An 18597-nucleotide genomic window follows, 5' to 3' on the forward strand; every position below is an offset into this window, starting at 1 on the left:
GTAATTGAATCAGCCATCACAGGAAAAAAGAATGAAGGAAAAAAAATGTAGGGACAAATCATGGAAGGGAATCCACAATAAAAGGTCAAGGATAAAGGAAAAAATTTAGGGACAATTTTCAAATCATGGAAACTAAGGAATTATTGCCCTAAAGTATTTTTTTGGGGAGATCGGTAGCTCTAGGACCATTTATTGGTGCTGGGAAGGCAAGGAAATAGGCCTAGAGGTGTCTCTAGATGATTACGACTTCTCTAGGGCCTACTGCAAGTGAAAAAATGGAGAAAAAGAGGGTCGATTACCCTAGTAATATCGCAAGAGGCTGGCAATACCTCTGGGGTAGATCGTACCAAGTAAGGAAGGGGGGGAAGGGGATTTCGATGGCCCTAGATGAGTCACTGGAGTTTTGCAACTCTTCTAGAGGCTATTGCAAGGATTTTTGGGTGGCTGAAATGGAGGTGTAGAGAGATGTGATGGCGGTGGTAGGTGGCAGAAGTTGTGGAGGTGTTGTGATGGTGTCAGTGGTGCTCTAGGTCTGATGTGGCAGAAGATCAGGTAGCTCTAATACCGTATTGGATTACTGAATAAATCCTGACTTATGCCAATGTGACATAGCAGGCCTTTATCTATAATAATAATGTGAAAGAAAGAATACAAGAGTACCTGATGTGGGACTAAAATAATAAAAGCATACTAACTGATAAAACTACCTTCTCACTTAAATTCTTGACTTACAACATTCATCAATTGACACAACTCAGATACCCTTGTGAAGGGCAATCAAAACATCAAGGTCAGAAGCAAAAGAACTTACCACAGGATCCACAAGTGGAGGAGAAGATGGTGGAGGATCCACAGAAGCATGAGGGACCATAGATGCTATTGGATGTCTCTGATAAACAATAGTAACCTCAGTTTCGATAGGTGGAAACGGAGGACTTACTGTAACAATCTGAGAAATAATGACAAGGAGATCCTCATTCAAAGAGGAAACAGTAATGGGTTCAGAAAAGTAAGGAACAAATTCAAAAAATGAAGGGAAATTTTCAGCGCCACCACCTGAATAATTCAATTTATAAGACAAACCCCCTATTACTAACACCGTTAGTCTTAGTTTTTACACATCCATTTCCAATATTAACCCTACATCCTAATTTTTGAAACATTATTCATGATGCACTATCTCCAAAACTTTGTGAGGATTTATGATTGAGAGAGGAAGTAGTCACAGATGGTAGATGGATACGAAAAACAAGTCGCGAGTGGGTTTTTACGTTGAAGGCTATTCTTGTCCTTTTGAAATATTTAACTTGCTTATATCATCACCTAACTGTGATTTCCTAATGGCAAGGGGTGTCTTCAATATGTTTTTTTACCTTATAGAGGGTAGGATTGATAAATTGGATAGCTCAAGGGGTCGCATTAATTTTAGGGGGTAACTCAAGGGATAGTGCTGAAAATTTCCCAAAATGAAACATCAACGGTAACAAAATATTTCCTAAGCTTAACGGAGTAACAAAGCAAACCCTTCTGAATGTGAGAGTACCCAATCAACATGCATTTAAAAGTTCCAAGTCGAAGTATAGACAACCCTGGGTAATGATCCCAGACAAAGCAAACATTTTCCAATATACGAGGACGTAACACATGTAAATGACTATAAGGAAATAATAGTGAGTACGACATACCAACGAGGGAATTCGATTAATAAGATAACAAGCAGTTAAAACAGCATCAGCCAAAAAGGGTTTGGGAACCCCCATTTCTAACAGTAAAGAGCGGGTGACTTGCATCAAATGGCGGTTCTTTCATTCAGCCACGCCATTTTGTTTTTGGGGGGAGGGAGGTTGGACATCAGAAGATTGATGAAGAATGCCATTGGATGTCGTAAAAGTGTTAAAAAGGAGAGAAAAAATATACTTTCGCAATCACCACTGCAAAAGAATCTTAACCACCACCCCAAATTGAGTACTAATTTCAGCAACAAAAGCACAAAAAATATCAAACAACTAAAAACGATTTTACATTAAATATATCCAAGTAGCTCTGGAATAACTATCCACAAAAATAACAAAATATTGAAAGCCTAAAGTAGAAGTAACACGACGAGATCCCCACACATCGAAACAAACAAGGGGAAAGGGTTGGTCAAACCATATGTTGATTCCTATTTTGTTTCTGAATTTTATCTTCTAAATAAACAGCCTTGTTTCTAGAGTTTGTCACAACATGAGTGAGGCCTTTGAACTCTCTCGCCCAATTTCTCTTTTCTTTTTCTCAAACTCCATTTTTCCTCTTGTTCTCTAAGAGGTAACATGGAATCAAAGCCGTAGATGGTAAACGTTCCCGCCAACTCAACGTACTACTTATCAGCAACTCTCTATTAGACTTGAAGAATTTCCAAAGCTGGATGTACAAATTTTTTTCCCACTTGAAGGTCATAGTTGTATTACTAGAATGAAAGGGGTTACATACAGCATAACAAGAAACATCAACAAAAAGGGCAAACATTGTCACCTTTGGCATGGCAATTGACAGGAAATACTAACCCCACCATATGTTTTTTGTATGAATAAATAATTAAATTACGAAAGAGGGACAAACAAAACAGCCTTTAAGAGGAAGACCGAAAAGAAGAGTTAAGACCCCAGAAGACAACAATAAGCCTATTCCTTGGGGTATCATCAATCAAGGGATGGGGAGAAATTACAAGTCTAGAAGAAACATTAAAGAAGATGGCATTCCAAATCATTTCTTTGGAGCGGGATTTGGAAGTCCATCTTCGGAGATTGCACTCCCACCAAAGATGATGGATAGTGGCACAGAACACGAGCTTACCAACCCAATCACAAATGGTAGAATCTGAAAAAGTTTCTCAAAATCCAAGACCAATCACTAACAAAACCAAAGGAGCGCCTCGAGCAGGGCCAAATGAAAGATAGGGCTTTCTCCCAGATAGATTTGGAAAAAGGGCAAGAAAAGAAGAGGTGATCAAGGTCCTCCGATCCATTCCAACAAAGGATACAACTTGGGTTTACAGGGATATGGCGGCCAATAAGGCATGATTGCTTAGGTGTCACCAAGGCACTGCCTAGGCATTCAGGCTGATTTATAGGGCCCTAGGCGGTTGCCGCCTTATTGTGCAGCGCCTTCAACAAGCCTAATTAGTAACAGATCAAAATCTGGCATTTACTTATGCCAAATATCATAAAAGAAACTCATTTTATATTTGATACTTCATTTACTTAAAATATTATTCATAGATAAGATAATATCCCTTATTTGAGTCCAATAAAGCAGTTCAAGAATAAAATCCTGAAAAGAGAAAAAGGTCAACCCCCCAAGGTAAAGGGCATTTATATTAGAAAAGAAGGGGGAAGGGGCATCCACACTTAAATTGTCATACTTGCCTAGACAACGCCTTAGCAAGCGCCTTATTGCCAGAAGGCTTCAATTCCCTAAAACACCTTGGATCGCCCCAATGCCATGACAACTATGAAACCCACTATACGTAACAGACCACTATCAAAAGGAGCAGCTTATCTAAGCCTGCAGTTAGGCCTTCTAATTGCATCACTATTCATCAATGATAGAATGGAGGTTGGTGGATATACAATAAACACTCAAAAAAATAAAATAAAAAGCCTTCTTTATATCCATCCCTCACCTCATTCGTATACTATCAAAATCTTCATATATTAACAGTCTAAAAATACTTAGAACACACAATTGGAAAACTTCAAGTAGCCCAAGGTTCTACTCTACATCCCTCTCACCTTTAACAATAAAAAATGTGAAGATTAAGATAAAATTTTGAAAATAATACCTACTATCATAGAGTGGAATTATGTCAAGTGCAATACTATGTCAAATAAATTAACAAGAAAGCCTCATTTACATCCACATTTTGTTAAAACCAAGAATTGACTTGGAAAGAAAGATGAAACAGATATCTGCTAACACATAATACAACTATTTTATTGATTTTCAGCAAGAGCTGCATCTTCTACCCAGTATTGAATTTAATTATAAAACTTACCATCTATAAGCACGGAAAGAAAAAGAACAATATTGTTCTTCGCAAACTACAAATAAAAAGTTGAATAACCAAAAATTGGGGAAAAAAGCATTATCCACAAAATAGGAAAGTGAAGTACTGGTGAACATTTAGAGTGATAGATAAAGACATTGCTAATGATGGCAGATAAGGTTGCCAAGGCTCGATTTGATTGCTTGTCCTAATTGACACCCATAAAAAAGTAAATATGATAGTAAAATTACATATAATTGCAGTTAGAAAATATTGAAATGGTAGTTCTTGAAAACCACAATCACAATCATGAAAATAACTTTTCAGGTTTAAAGAATAAAAGGGTAAATTTGAGATTACAAAACCAAAGTACCTGAAAACAATTCTGGCTGCAAAAGTTCTTTGGTGGAGTTCCAGAGGTTGGCAATACTCCACTTACACAATCCATATGATCTACAAGGTGAGACAATGATTGAGTTAACCCTTGAAACAAAATACACCTAAAATATTGTTATTAGTACTGTCCATACGCACATTGTCTTGTGCATTGATAACAACTGATGATGAAGCGCCTATCGCTGGTGCCAGAGCCTCTCAAGCCACAAACCCCACATCGACAAGATGGACAAACCCAGTCTCCAAATGGGGTATCCTAAAAAAATTCCAATATCAAGTTCAAAATATTAAAAAATAATTGTGAATAGGAAGATCGGTCAAGATTTTAGAGATACATACAAACCACCTCAAACTAGGCAAAAAGTAAGAAAACCTGACATGGGAGCTTCACATTTGCCAAAATCTTCCTCCCTATTTCCCTATGATTGTTTTGAAATAGTACTACCCCCATCCATCAGACTTCATAAATTGTCTTGAAATAGTACTGCCCCCATCAATCCGACTTCATCCCTACTTATACTCGTAATGGCATCTAGGTGACCAAAGGTGTCGAAACTTGGAAGGGCAAGGACTCAAGTAATACTTTGAGAATGATGCTCCACTATTCCTAATCTGCATTCTAAACTTCAGCTGCTTGTACCCAAAAAATAATAATAATAGATAATAAATAAATAAAATCCATAAGTTCAGCTCTCTCTACTTGGTGACTTTGCACCTGAACCATTGCTAAAGTTCCTACATCTGAAAAAAAAATTTAACCTCCAAAACTTTCCATAAAACCTTTCAGTTGTCTTTCCTTAGTCAATCGTATGGGCTGAAATTAGAAATAGGGAAAGGAAGAGAAGAAGAGGAGAACAAGCAGCCAGAAGAGAGGCTGTACTGTATTGAATTCAGCCAGAAGACCACAAAAAGGAGAAACCAGGATCTATTTCAACAAACTGAAAGAAAATAAATAAAATTCTTTGTGAAATACTCTTTAAGTCACAGATAAAGAAACAACAAACACATGACAGTGGTGGCGAAATAAATAACAGTAGAGAAGGTAGGAAAAATTAACAGCAACCGGGGCCGAAATTCTAACTGTATCTCAAACTTCTGATTGAAATCAAGTAAAATAAAACTACGTTGATCTTGTTATAAAAGATGAGGTTTCCTACATGTTGTGACAGTCTATAACCATGAAGAATATTGGATGATGCAAAGGGCGACATTCTAGAGCTCCTTGATTCTTTTTTTTAGAAAGTTATACACTCTTGGTTCAGAGTTTTCCTTCATTTTCCCAATAGAATAAGAATCCTATCAAGTCTATGAGTGAAAATGTCAAGATGTATCAGCTGATATGTGTCTATACTTATTAGTGCATCAACAAAACCTATATAAATGCATTGATCGTATCGAGATGTACTGGTGTCACTGTCATACTGTATCAGCAAATAAAGTATGATACAATCTGATGTCATTCAAAAAAAAAAAAATGTATCAGTTCTATCAAATAGGCAGTGCTGGTCCTGATGGATATCAATACGTATCTGCCAATACAATACAGCATGACACAGATCAATACTTTAAACCTTGCTTACACTCATAGACACTTGATAATTACAAATTGACCCACTATTAATAAAATCAATTTGAAAATATAAATAACTGTAGAGCTTGGCTCACTTGATTATTGCTCTCCATAGACCAGAACACAATAAGCCGTAGTCCTTCAGCTACATCGTCACAGACAAAATAAAGGTTTGGGAGCCACAAATGGGCTTACAGTAGATCTGAACAAGTTAGACTAAAGTAGTGTTTAGGTACAATTTGATCACAATATTCAGTTGTGCGGACCATGAAAATATGGAGCATCAAAAGTTCAATATGGCATTGTTATTCCTGCAGATCTGAACAAGTTACACTAAAGTAGTGTTTAGGTACAATTTGGTCACAATATTCAGTTGTGCGGACCAAGAAAATATGGAGCATCAAAAGTTCAATATTGCATTGTTATTCCCTAAAGAAATCAATCATATTCTAGTTCATCTGGAAAGAATAACCATCAATTTTATCCCTGAGATCAGAAAACTGCAGTTTGATCCCATAAATGAAAGCCTATCTCAATGAACTGACCTTCAATCAAATATTTATCACGACCCCATTGAACAACCAAGAACGAAGCAAGACATTCTTGTGTGCCTTCCAGGTTGCAAATGATGTCATAGGTTTTAATGGGAATTTTGTTCTGTGGGACCCAGATCTCAGGGTTAAAGTATATGCAACTAGATAGGGTTCAGTAACCAGTACAACGGATTAAAACACTTTCATTTGGGACAGGTATGACAGAAATTGTGTTCACTGTTCAATCAAAGAAACAAGTTTGGTAACATATCACAAATTATCTACAACTTAGCTTATAGACCTTGGTCTCAGTCATATTTTGGATTTCACGGACTCTTATTGGGTCAATCACTGATGGATTGTAGCATCAAATCCATAAAGAAAGACTTCTCCACACACTATAATTCATATCCTCTAATAAGGGACCCACCAGCCTCTGAAACTTTAAAATGAAAAGAGATGTTTTCAAACATGCAAGGGGAGAGCTCCAACCATTCCCCTCTATTCATCCTAAAGAAATGGAAATTTGATCATCTTCTTTTCCTAGAGCAGTATAAGAAACCCTTACTGGTTGTTCTCTTTCTTTTTTCTTGTTTCCCTTCTTCCATATGACAGCAAATCTTCATATATAGAAAACAAGCAGAGTTAGGAAACAATTCCAGCTAATCCTTGAAGACTATTCATCTCACTTACTGATCGAGTCCACAAAGGTTTTTTTTTTTTTCCTTTCTTTTCCATTTCTTTTATCCTGGGTAAATAATTGAAGGTTAAGGCTAAACAAAAGGATATGTCTTTAAATTTCCTCTCGAATCAAATATGACTAATCTATAAAAGAAGATTACCAAACTACCATACTTGGAAATTTTGGTGTAATAAACTAGTGAGCTACCCAAATAGAATCCTTTCCATGGCAAACCAAAGTCAGAATATTCATGCATATGGTTTAGTCCTTTACATAACCATGTACTCCACCCAGGAGAACAGGTTTTTCATCTAGTATCCATACTGTTTACAGAAAAGGAGAAGATAACCCAAATACAAAGCCAACAAAACTTTTCTCTTCAACATTTTTCAGTATTTTGTCCAAACACAGTACCTACTAAAGTTATTAAATCAGCCCAACTCAGTTTACACTTTGATCTCCTACCAAACAAGGCCCCTCATTGGTTTCTCACATATTTCAGAAAAAGAAACCAAAAACTGTAGGAATTAGGAATAAAATACTAACCTCCAGGCCAACGCAATTCGTATGATATGACAAACAACAGGAATTGCAAAGAATAAGGATTCCTTTGTGATGACAAGTTGAACATCTAGTGTCACTTTGACTGGAACTGTAGTGCCTCCTCCTCCGCTTTCTAGGACGAGATACCATATCTTTAAGCCTGACACTTTTATCATAACCAGAAAAGCGCAGAGGACCACGGCAGTGTTTAACAACTTCACCATGTTTTGGCAGAGCGTCAAATGTCTTTTGCTCTTCACTGGGCTGTGGCTGAATATTCCTGTCAGCCATCTGGAATTTCTTTGGGTAACTTCTTCCCCTAAGGAAATGACATTTTTCTTTGGCACTACATGGATGCTTCCCCTTCCTTTTTTGTGTAGTACGGATGGGAACTCTACTTCTAGATTCATATCGTCTCTTTCGATTCTGCTTCTCATAAACAGGGAAGTCACCACTGTTGCCTTTCCTAAATGTGAGGGCCTGTGTATACATATTATCCTTGGCTTTCTGCAATGTCTTTGAATTCCTTCCCTTCATAATAAATTGGATTCTTTCCTTCGGGTAACTTCTTCCTCTAAGGAAATGACATTTTCTTTGGATCTTACATGAACCCTTCCCCTTCCTTTTTCGTGTAATACAGACAGGAATTCTACTTCCGTTACTTCTAGATTCATATCGTCTCTCCTTATTCTGCTTCTGACAAACAGGGAAGTCACCACCGTGGCCTTCCCGAATTGTGAGGGCCTGCATACACATATTATCCTTGGCTTTCTGCAATGTATTTGAATTCCTTCCCTTGGTAATGAATTGGTTTCTTTCCTTTCTAGTGGCAGGATCTTCCAATGCTTTTCCACTGCTTGAATTGGAGAACAAATGTCCCCGATCCAAATCTTGGTGAGTTTCTTGAGGTTCCAAATGTAGATCACCTGATTGCTCTTTCTTTCTGCGACAACCATTAGGTGTTTTCTCGCTCGTCTGAATCGAGTCCCCAGCGTGAAACCCATTTGAGTTGCTTCTCAGGAAATGGGCACTATGTAACTGGAAAGCAACACCAATTTGCTGGCAATTCTCTAATTGCTTCCTTTTATGTCTAGTGAGAACAACAGCAGGATTGTTCTGTTTACAATCAACTGCAACTTGTGGAAGGACCTCCATTACGTACTTTCTCCACAAATTAGGATTACCATGTGTCCACTCCGAAATTTTATTCACAAACCCAGCATTGGACCGTAAATGGAACCAAACCTTCTTCAGATAAGGAGGTGAAGTCCTTTCTCCCCCAAGCTCTTCGGCCAGCTCCATCAAAAGCCAGCCACCCGTGTCTCTCCAAGTATCCAGGTACTCATCCCACTTACGACTCACACGCAGATCTCTCACATTAAACTTCAGCTCATCACCCTCGTCTGGAAAGAACACTGAACGCACCTCTGCTCCTACGTCTTGATCGAAGATCACCCCCTCCCACCATGCGTCTTCATAGAACGCATCAACACAGAGCCCGTACAAGAAATTGACCCTGTTAGCATCAGGAGCAGCCGAAGGGGGAGGTTGAGGCCGGATACGCCCACGGTACGTGGAGGAGACATGGCAGCGGCGACGGCAGAGGCCTTCCACTGCCTTCGTGACAGGAATTAACTCAACGAGTTTTGAGTCTCCTGCCTCTGACAACAGCTCATCGTATTTAACATGGCGGCAGAAGTCTGAGACACCAACGACCACCCCAGCGTGCCATGAACCTCTTAGACCTTCCTCAAACTGTCTCACCTACGCAACAACAATCAAATCCACCACCGAATAAGCTCAATTTCATCTATGTATACACAATTCAGTAAAATCAAAGAGGGATCATCTTCTAAAAAGAGGAATGCGTGATGATCGAAGCTCTCTGTTCATATGTAGTTCAACAATGCGCATCACGAAGAAATTGAATCTATTAATGCCATTTCGAAGAACGAACTGGATAACCAAATCACATGAATAGACTAGAATGAAAACGCAAACTCAGCAAAATCTGTAAAAAAGAATGTGAAGTAGAAAACAAAGAAAAAACAGATACAGAGAGAGATCAGAATACCTACCTCGACTTTCTGATGAAGGAGAAGCTGCTTTCTTGAGTTCATACTAAGGAACTATCTCGGTACTACGTTTGTTTTCTCTGGAGCAAACAAAAGAGAAGACGCGAAAAAGTGAAGCAGCAAATGGCACAGCAAACCAAACGATGCCGAAGACGACGAAGCGGTGAAATCTTGGCAAAATCGGGGATTGTGGTTGGCTGTGGAAACCCTGCGTGAAGGACTGAGCTGGTGAATGTAACTTCAATACTCTAGTTATTGCCGTCGTTTTGGTATCTCTCATTCATCTCCGAGATTCTGACCGTCTATTTCTTTTGATCTTTTGAACTGATGGTTTATATGGTATAACTGGTTTGCGTGGTTGTGTTCCCCTCTGGGTCCCGTGGTACAGGTGGACCCTAGTTTGGGATTTGATTCCCTGTGAGCTTATAACACTTAAACATCAATGTATCAGAGATTAAAGTTAAGCATCAGGGTTTTTGACCATCTGAGATATACGAGTTAGTTGCCAAGATCATATCAGACGGAGGAATCGAATTGTGAGAAACGGAACTCATGTACTCGCTATACACAACACTATTTCGGCGAAGATCTTAAAAAAAACTGTCGGGAATGTGTTAAATTTTCACGAAAATGAATGCTTTAAATCCTATTTTCTTTAATATAGAGAATTTTAAAGGCTTGTCCTTTCCCGCCTTACCCTTTTCTTTTCCAAGAAAATCTCTATGTAACTCTACCTAAAAAAAAAATCTCTATCTAACATTTAACTGGTTGTATTTGATGAGTCCGGATCCTCACCCCGTCGGGGAAGCACAGACTACTCCCGACGGCTTCCCAACCACACAAACACGTGAGGCCCACAGGTGAAAATTTGAAATTTTTTTATTTTTTTCAAAAATTGTTCTTCACCTGTGGGCCCCACATATTTGTGTGGTTGGGAAGCCATCGGGAGCAATATGTGCTCCCCTGACGGGGTGAGGATCCGGACTCGTATTTGATTTTGTCACGAGGCTATTTTCCACTAGCCTCTTATTTTCTTTTTCTTTTCTTTTCTTTCTTTCTTTCTTTTTTTTTTTTTTTTTTTTTTTTTTTTTTTTTTTTTTAGTTTTTTGTTGAGTTCCCATCCATTCAGTGGCATTAATTATGTAAAAGCTCCCTTGAGGATGTAATCATGGAACCCCTAGAGATTGATGGGTTAGTAAAGCGATTAGAGGCTCAAACTTCCACGAGGAGGTCTTGAGTTCGCACCCATTCGATGGCATTAATTATATAAAAGCTCCCTTGAAGATGTAATCGTGGTGCACGCAAACAAACTGGCCGGATAAACCTCAAATCCAAAAAAATATATATATAAACCAAAATTTCACCCCACCTTATAGAAAAAAAAGAAAAAAAACACAAATATATTAAACAACAATAAGCTGAGCTACAAAATTGTCTTTTTTATTACAACAATAATCTAAGTCTCATTCCAAAAGGACAAAGTGTTTATGAAACTATTCAAGAGAGAACTATCAAATACCATGAAAAGTTACATATGAAAGATTATGTATGTAACCTCAAAAGGTTTTGCTTAGTTGGTAAAAAAATCAATACTTGGACCAAGGGTAAAGCTCTGCATACATTATGTAGTATTACCGATATACAGACAACTTTTAATGGTTGAGTGACACGTGACAGAAAATCGATCAAAAAAGATTAGACCAAAGGAAAAGAGGACCATAATGAAAAAATGGATTAATCACCATTAGAAGTACAAAAACCTAATCGATATGGTATTAGTTTGTTATTTGAATCAAGTCAAATACAATTGTAATTTTCAAAACCAAAGCCAATTGAATTTTGTTCAGTGCGATTCAATTTTAACTAGTTTAATATTTCGGTTGGCATACTATATTACTATTACAAAGCACAAATTAAAGGTGGTCAATTCAGCTGATGATATAGACAGGTTATTGACTAGAGATTTGATTGAACAATGGATATTTGTTTTGAATTAAAAGACAATAAAGGTTGATTTTGGTCAAGCACTTCAAGATCATGATTCTAGTCCATTTGCCTTGTCTTGACCTTGATTCTAATCCCAACCCTAATTTAATAGGATGAAGTCAAATGTCCAACCTAACCGGCTAACCCTAATGAAAAAATGATAAGTTTCATATTCTTACTCCATAGTTACAAAAAATATGTGTGTGTATTCTACAAGGTGGTTGTGGTTGTGTGGATGGGGGTAAGGCTGATCTTTTATCAATCACTCAATCAAAACCCTAATCTATATATATATATATATATATATATATATCGTGACCTAATCATTCCTTATTCCAAAAGCTAGAATTTTAGGCCCAAAACTTATTCAAGATTGAGATATGCTAGAGTGGTTTTGAGCCCTCAAGGCCAAATTAACACCCCTAATGGTGGATCCTTGCAGGTAGTTAATGGTGCTCATAGGGAGATAGATCTTCAGATGCTTAGACTCTCTTTTCTTTCTTTCTTTCTTTTTTTATTTTTTATTTTTTTAAGGGGGTTGGAATAAATGAATTCATTTAAAGTGGAAACCACAAAGATACTTACAACCTACAGCATCAAACTAAAGAGACCACAAGATGAAATTTTGGCAAGTTGAAGTGCTCTTGTTACTGCTGCCAGCTTTGTTTGTAAATGTTACCCCTTGGATATGCAAAACAAAAGATGACTTGTCTAAGATGATTGCAAGCCACTTCTCCAAAGCCAGCTTGAAACAAGTTTAGGTCCTTCTTGATTGAAGTTCCATCCGCATCGATCTTAACATGGGAAGGTGCAGAGGCTTTCCTGTAGATATCTTCTGGCTTCTCTTGCATCCTTATTCTTTATATGATAAGAGGAATTATATTATTATGAATTTAAAGTTTGTGCTGACCACCATACCTTGAACTTATGGATTTGTAAAATATTGAAGGCTTTGACAAAAACAAAGTTTAAGGAGACAATTTTCTACAAAAAAAAAAGGTCTTATGATTTATTCCAACAATTTTTGCTAGGAGATTGCTTTGACAACTTGACCAGGACCACATATGAGGTTCGCCAACTATCATAACAAGAGGTCCAAGCCTAACCACTTTTTATACATATTAAAAAGTATTATGGGTTTTTTATTTTTTTTATTTATTTTTGTGAAAAACAAATTTATTGAAGGGACAAAACAGCCTAGGGAGAGGATGATTATCATAACAAAAAAAAAAAATTATGAAATTGGTGGGACTAGAATAAACTACATCTCCAAATATTTTTTTTTTCACAATGAAAAATATCTCCAGACTCTAGTGAAGTTTGACTTATTATCAAAAAAAAGAAGAAGAAGGTGAAGTCTCAGTGAAAGCTTGATGTATTAAATACGACAATTACACATAGACCCTTGAATCTACAATCAATTACGTCTACTATCTAAAAAAAATCAATTAATTACAAAGCTTAAATGATGATATTCTCAGTAAGAATATTTGTAATTAATTTATTTATTTTTAGGATAATAAATGTAATTGACTATAAATATAGGTGAGTATATGTAATTTGCCCTATCCAATAAGGGAACAGAAATATATAGATTAAACGTTACTCGCACGTTGGAAAAAGAAATGACTTTTATATGTGAAGTGCCAAACACGTCTGATGATGAACGCTGCAAGTTTAAAGTAGAGCTGAAGCACTGAGAGTTTGAGAAGCCAAGACTGACCACCTTCAAATTGCATTTCACCATTTAAAAGTAATCCACGCGTTATCCAAAGGTCCTACCGTAGACCACCACCATCATCATCTCTTTTCCGGTCTTCCCTGACATATCCGTTGAGCAACGGATTCTTACTTTCTTACCCGCCCGACCAGATTCAAATTATCTTCTGAGAAAGGTAAAAGCTACCCACTAATCTAATCTCTTTTTCCTTTTTCCTCAATCGTCACCAAATTTCAATATAAAAGAACCATTAAAAGCCTACTCGATCCTTATTGTTGCATCCATGTCTTCCCAGTTCTCTACCTAATGCCTAATGGGGAGTTGTATCAGCATATGCAGGCCTCGCCCACCTGCCCAGAAACACAGAGAAGAATCTCTTCTTGTTCAAGACAAGCTTGTGATCTCTCCAGTTCCTACTACTCCTGAAATTTCACTCCCAAACAAAGAACCCAATTCTCTTATTTCTTCTCCTTCACCTTCCTCTGATTCTTGCATTTCTAACATCACCACTTCAAGCACTTGTTCTTCATCAACCTTGTCTTCTTCATCATCAACATGTTCATCTTCTGCATTGGTTTCCAGGGATCGATCTTTCTCAAATGAGTTCCTCTGGAATCGTCTCAAGGAGAACCCACATATAATTCCGCATGGAGTACTCGATCCAGTTAAGGAAAGTTCTGCCAAGGGCATCAAAGCTGTAGGTCCTAAGTTTCCAACTCGGAAATTGGATTCATCCCCAAAATCTGCTCTGCTGCAACCTTCTCAAGTAGGAAGAATTGGGCCTCCACCGCAGAAGAGAAGTCGTGATAGCTCGCCGACTCTTTCTCATCAAAGAAGTTTCAGGAAAGAGTTTGAGAGACCTGAACCCACATGCTTACTTCCTAGGAGAAACATTGGTTCTCCTTCTCCTAGTAGAAGGTTCAATGGAGATAAAAGCATGAGAACCCCTGTAAATGCACCCAAGAGATGCAATTCGCCAAAGAGGAGCTATGATCTTCAGAACAATGTAGCTAGATCTATCTCATCGTCTGCAAGGAAGGAAAATCTCCAGCCTAGAAGTCATAGGAGCAATGCAAGTAGAGATGGGCTGTCTCAGTTAATGAGGAAGAGAGAGACTTGCACTCATCACATCCAAGATGGTATCATTGATCAAAAATCAGTTGGAGAAATGGTGTGTGACAAAGATAATAACTCTCTTCCCTTGGAGGATCTTAATAACCCTCTCATTTCTTTGGATTGCTTCATCTTCCTTTGAGGAGAACTGGTTTTTGGTTATAGATTGGTGTGTTCATATATTATAGTCAGTTTTTCGTTCTTTTTCCTTCTTTTTTTGTTTCCATTTTGTGTTTTCTCTTTCCCTTTATTATTTTCTTGTGTGGATTCGTTTGTAATCAGGCTTGAAGTTTTTAGACTGTTTGATTACCTATATCAGAATAAACGAGAGCAATGTCATGTCACTACGGTCTGTATCAAGTATCAACTCCTTATTCCTCTTTTCTGTTGGCATCCAAACATATCCCTAGACTCCCTACAGTCAATTGAGACTAATAGGATAAATATAACAACGGTACCAAAAAAAAGAAAAAAGGACAAATACAACAACATGCAATAGAGGAAAGCCACAAATGAAAATCATACCCAATGGTAAATTTCAAAGCTGAGTAGCCTTGAAGTATAAACTATTCCACCAATGAGAGAAGGCAAAATTGATTGTCACATTGATATTTTCTGGAAAAACAAAAGCACATAATGGTAACCATCTTTGAAAATTTGAAATTTAATACTGGATGGCACTTCGATTTCCCAGCAAAAGTTTCTTTTTCAATTTGCTTGGTCTAAAGTCTTCTTTTTATTTTTATTATCAATTTTTTTTCCTTGAAACTTAAATTCATCTTGGCCAGCTTAATTAAACGTATCTCAATCACATCCTCAAGAGGGTAGCTTTATGTATTATATATACATGCATGTCGAAGCTTTGCCCTTGACTTGACCCCAAGGGGATTCGAACTACATTGTCTAAAGTTCCTGCATTTTAAAATCACAATGATGTCCTTGAATGCACCTTCAGTAACACGCACAATAGCACAAGGGCCATGTGAAAAGGTAATCATATCTTATCAACTGATTAATTACTATTGCTCTCCAATAATAGTACAAATAGGCAATAATCTCAAGATGAGACAACTATCTAGGAAATCAACCTTTAGGCTTTTGCATCATCATAGAAGTTGATTCCCTTGCATTTGTTCTCATTGCCCCCATTCTATCACAGGCATTGCACGATTTGACCTTGATACCTTGGTCTTTAACAATATTTGCTATTAAATCAAGAAAATCTGAAATAAATGTCATCTATATCCAGTGTCTATACTCCTAGTCCAATGTGACTTGGACCAGACATAGGAACAGAGAGATAAAATGGATAAAAGGGCACATTGTCACACTATCAAACGCAATGAGTTGCTAGTACTATCAAATATCAATATAGTCATCAAAACAATTTGCAGAGCAGAAGATACAAGTGGTCAAGGTACAACTCCAAGATCCTTGAAGTATTCATGCTCAAGGGCACTCCCTCCGTGATGTGATTCTTTTATTTGGGTCCAAGTATAGCATCTTCTGAAAAATTATTAAGGCACGCATAAGTCAAACAAGTAATGGCAACAAGCATTCAAGTACCTTTGTCCCCGGCCTGAAAGATAACCACATTATTTTTTTCTGAAAAAAAAAAAACAAACATCACTGAGAAGAACCAAAGTACTAATCAGTGGTGTAAGTTTCAGACCACATAGTTGTCACTTGTCAGGGTGACCGTCTTGGCATCCAAGCACCTTGATAACAAGCGTCACTTAGGTGGATTCATTGTTGGTGTTGCCTCATGTTGAGGACTTTTCAACACCTTGGTTCACCTAGACACCATGATAACTATGAAAGACCCAATATAATAATTCAATAACCGTTGTGCTCTTGCAGATCTTATCCATGGATGCAAAACTGGCATGCACACCAAGCTGTGTTAATAAATCCTATACATTCAGACCAAAAAAGAAAAAGGTGAGTAATAGGTCCTAGGGAGAAGGACATGTGGAGGAAAGAGAGGGAGGAAGCATAACCAACTGTTGTTGGTGGGGGATTAGAAGGGGGGAAATGTGAGGAGAGGGGATTGGTAAATTTGTAAGTGTATTGGGCAGCGCATGTTGTAGGGGGTGACTGGCACCATCGTAACTAGGTTTATTTCTTTATTTTCTTGCTGTAATTGTCATCATGTTTGTTCTTCACTATTCCAAGTAATTCAATCTTAGTCCAGATAGGAGGTTCCTATAAGAGAGACCAGAAGCCCCTTGGCAACCCCTTCTCAATTCTGGTGGAAATACTGAAGTGCTTCAAAAATTTCCTATCTTTATTGAAGGTGTTAACATTCTCATTCATTCTACAACTGCATGCTCAGCTGACCTATTCAAAGCAGTTCCATACTTTCTTAGGTTGGTGTAATCTATAAGAAAAAGGCTTTACTTACAGAAAGGAGATCAATTCCAGCTGGTTCAAGATTTGGGACCACAATTGCCAGTTCCTGCACCATAGAACCACGGTTTGATTCTCTTATGCTATGTATTTGAGCATATCTAAGTGACAGATGAAGGATTTAGTTACAAATATTCAAGATTATAGCAACTGCAAAAGAACACCAATCACCTTTGGGGGCCACATGGGGAAGGCAGACTTGAAGTCTGGCAATGAAGTCACTCCAGGCCAGATTTCTTCATTTGGAGTACCCATGTATCTTCAAAAACGAACCCGAAATGAATGTGAAACAGTAGCAATGACAAAAAAAAATGCACAAGCTATGAAAACATTATATGCACGAAACAATTTTTTGGGCTAAAAAATATATGCACCAAGTATAGTGTAACATGAAATGTGCAATAAACCTGAAAATTTTGAAAAGTTCCTCAATCTCAGAGTCTCCAGGGAACAAAGGCTGCTGATTCACCATCTCAGCAAATATACAACCTGCTGACCACACATCAACAGGAGTAGAGTAAAGGCGGGATCCAAGGAGGATCTCTGGAGCTCTATACCAGAGAGTTACCACCTGAAAGGAAGATAACGAAGATAAAACAGACACAGAACAAAGCAATCAGAATGTAAGAGCAAGCCTGCATTCTACTCCCACTTGAAAAATTAGATGTCTAATTCAGTAATCTTAGTTGGAAACCCCTCAACAGAACAAAGAATAGGAAATAGAAGACACACAAAGAAAAATGCATACCTCATGAGTAAATGTCCTCACTGGAATACCAAATGCCCTAGCAAGCCCAAAGTCTGCAAGTTTCAATGCATTGGTTTGACGATCGATCAGCAAATTTTGAGGTTTTAAATCTCGGTGAAGAACTCTATGTGAATGGCAATATGCAATTCCACGAAGAATCTGATAAAGAAACATCTGCACAAAAAAAAAACCTCAATACCATGACCATTTAAATACTAATTGAACGCAAAACAGACAATTGATACACCAGTAAGGAAAGGATACTAAATGCAAACCTACAAGTACATATGGAAGGGTGGAAGGGATCACAATCATCTAGATCTTTTTCTTTTTTCTTTTTTTCCCAAGTAAACATAAACTCCTATCACCTTTGCATTTGTATGTATTTGAAGAAGTATAAGCTTACTCTTCTGGAAAAAAATGCACAGATTACCGAAGTTAGAAAGATGTCACCACCTTTATTACACGTGGATTATTAGCAAGCTCTGGACACGAATCCATGTGCTTCTTCAGATCCAGATCGAGATACTCAAAAACTAGATACAACCGTTTCTCACTGTGCACCACATCCTGCAGCCTGTAATCCATAATGATTTAATACCTTGTTCAAGGAAAAGTCAATCAACCAGAAGACCCAAAAAAATAAAATAAAAAAAAATAAAAAACACATCAAAACCAAACAAGCAAGATCAAGTAACACCAAAATACAATGATACTTTTAAAGTTAATAGCTAATATGTAGGCACAGAGCATCTAATCTAAAATTTGACAGCTTTTCAATTGGCAAGAACGATT

The 18597-nt window shown here is 37.5% G+C and overlaps 2 protein-coding genes and 1 pseudogene across 4 annotated transcripts in view; 1 reads left to right on the forward strand and 2 right to left on the reverse strand.

Annotated features, from left to right (window-relative positions):
* The window catches only part of LOC149008903 (uncharacterized), a 29538-nt gene extending 19515 nt beyond the window's left edge, over nt 1-10023 (reverse strand). For all 3 annotated transcript variants that reach the window (XM_089164347.1, XM_089164348.1, XM_089164349.1), the window contains exons 1-4: nt 9830-10023; nt 7755-9515; nt 4562-4679; nt 4401-4480 (exon numbers count right to left, since the gene is read on the reverse strand). In XM_089164347.1, coding sequence (XP_089020473.1) covers nt 4401-4480; nt 4562-4679; nt 7755-9515; nt 9830-9871 — 2001 coding nt within the window. In that variant the 5' untranslated portion in view covers nt 9872-10023. The remainder of the gene's footprint in view (nt 1-4400; nt 4481-4561; nt 4680-7754; nt 9516-9829) is intronic.
* Nucleotides 10024-13724: 3701 nt separating this feature from the next.
* Nucleotides 13725-15032, forward strand: LOC149008904 (uncharacterized). Its single transcript, XM_089163582.1, has one exon. The coding sequence runs from the start codon at nt 13846-13848 to the stop codon at nt 14785-14787; it is 942 nt and encodes a 313-aa protein (XP_089019708.1). The 5' UTR covers nt 13725-13845; the 3' UTR covers nt 14788-15032.
* Nucleotides 15033-16057: 1025 nt separating this feature from the next.
* LOC149008905 (cell division control protein 2 homolog A-like) lies at nt 16058-18390 on the reverse strand (annotated as a pseudogene).
* Nucleotides 18391-18597: the final 207 nt, after the last annotated feature.

The sequence above is a fragment of the Hakea prostrata genome, chromosome 7 (genome assembly GCF_041222555.1).
Source record: "Hakea prostrata isolate BN-2017 chromosome 7, UWA_Hpros_2, whole genome shotgun sequence".
NCBI classification, from domain to species: domain Eukaryota; kingdom Viridiplantae; phylum Streptophyta; class Magnoliopsida; order Proteales; family Proteaceae; genus Hakea; species Hakea prostrata.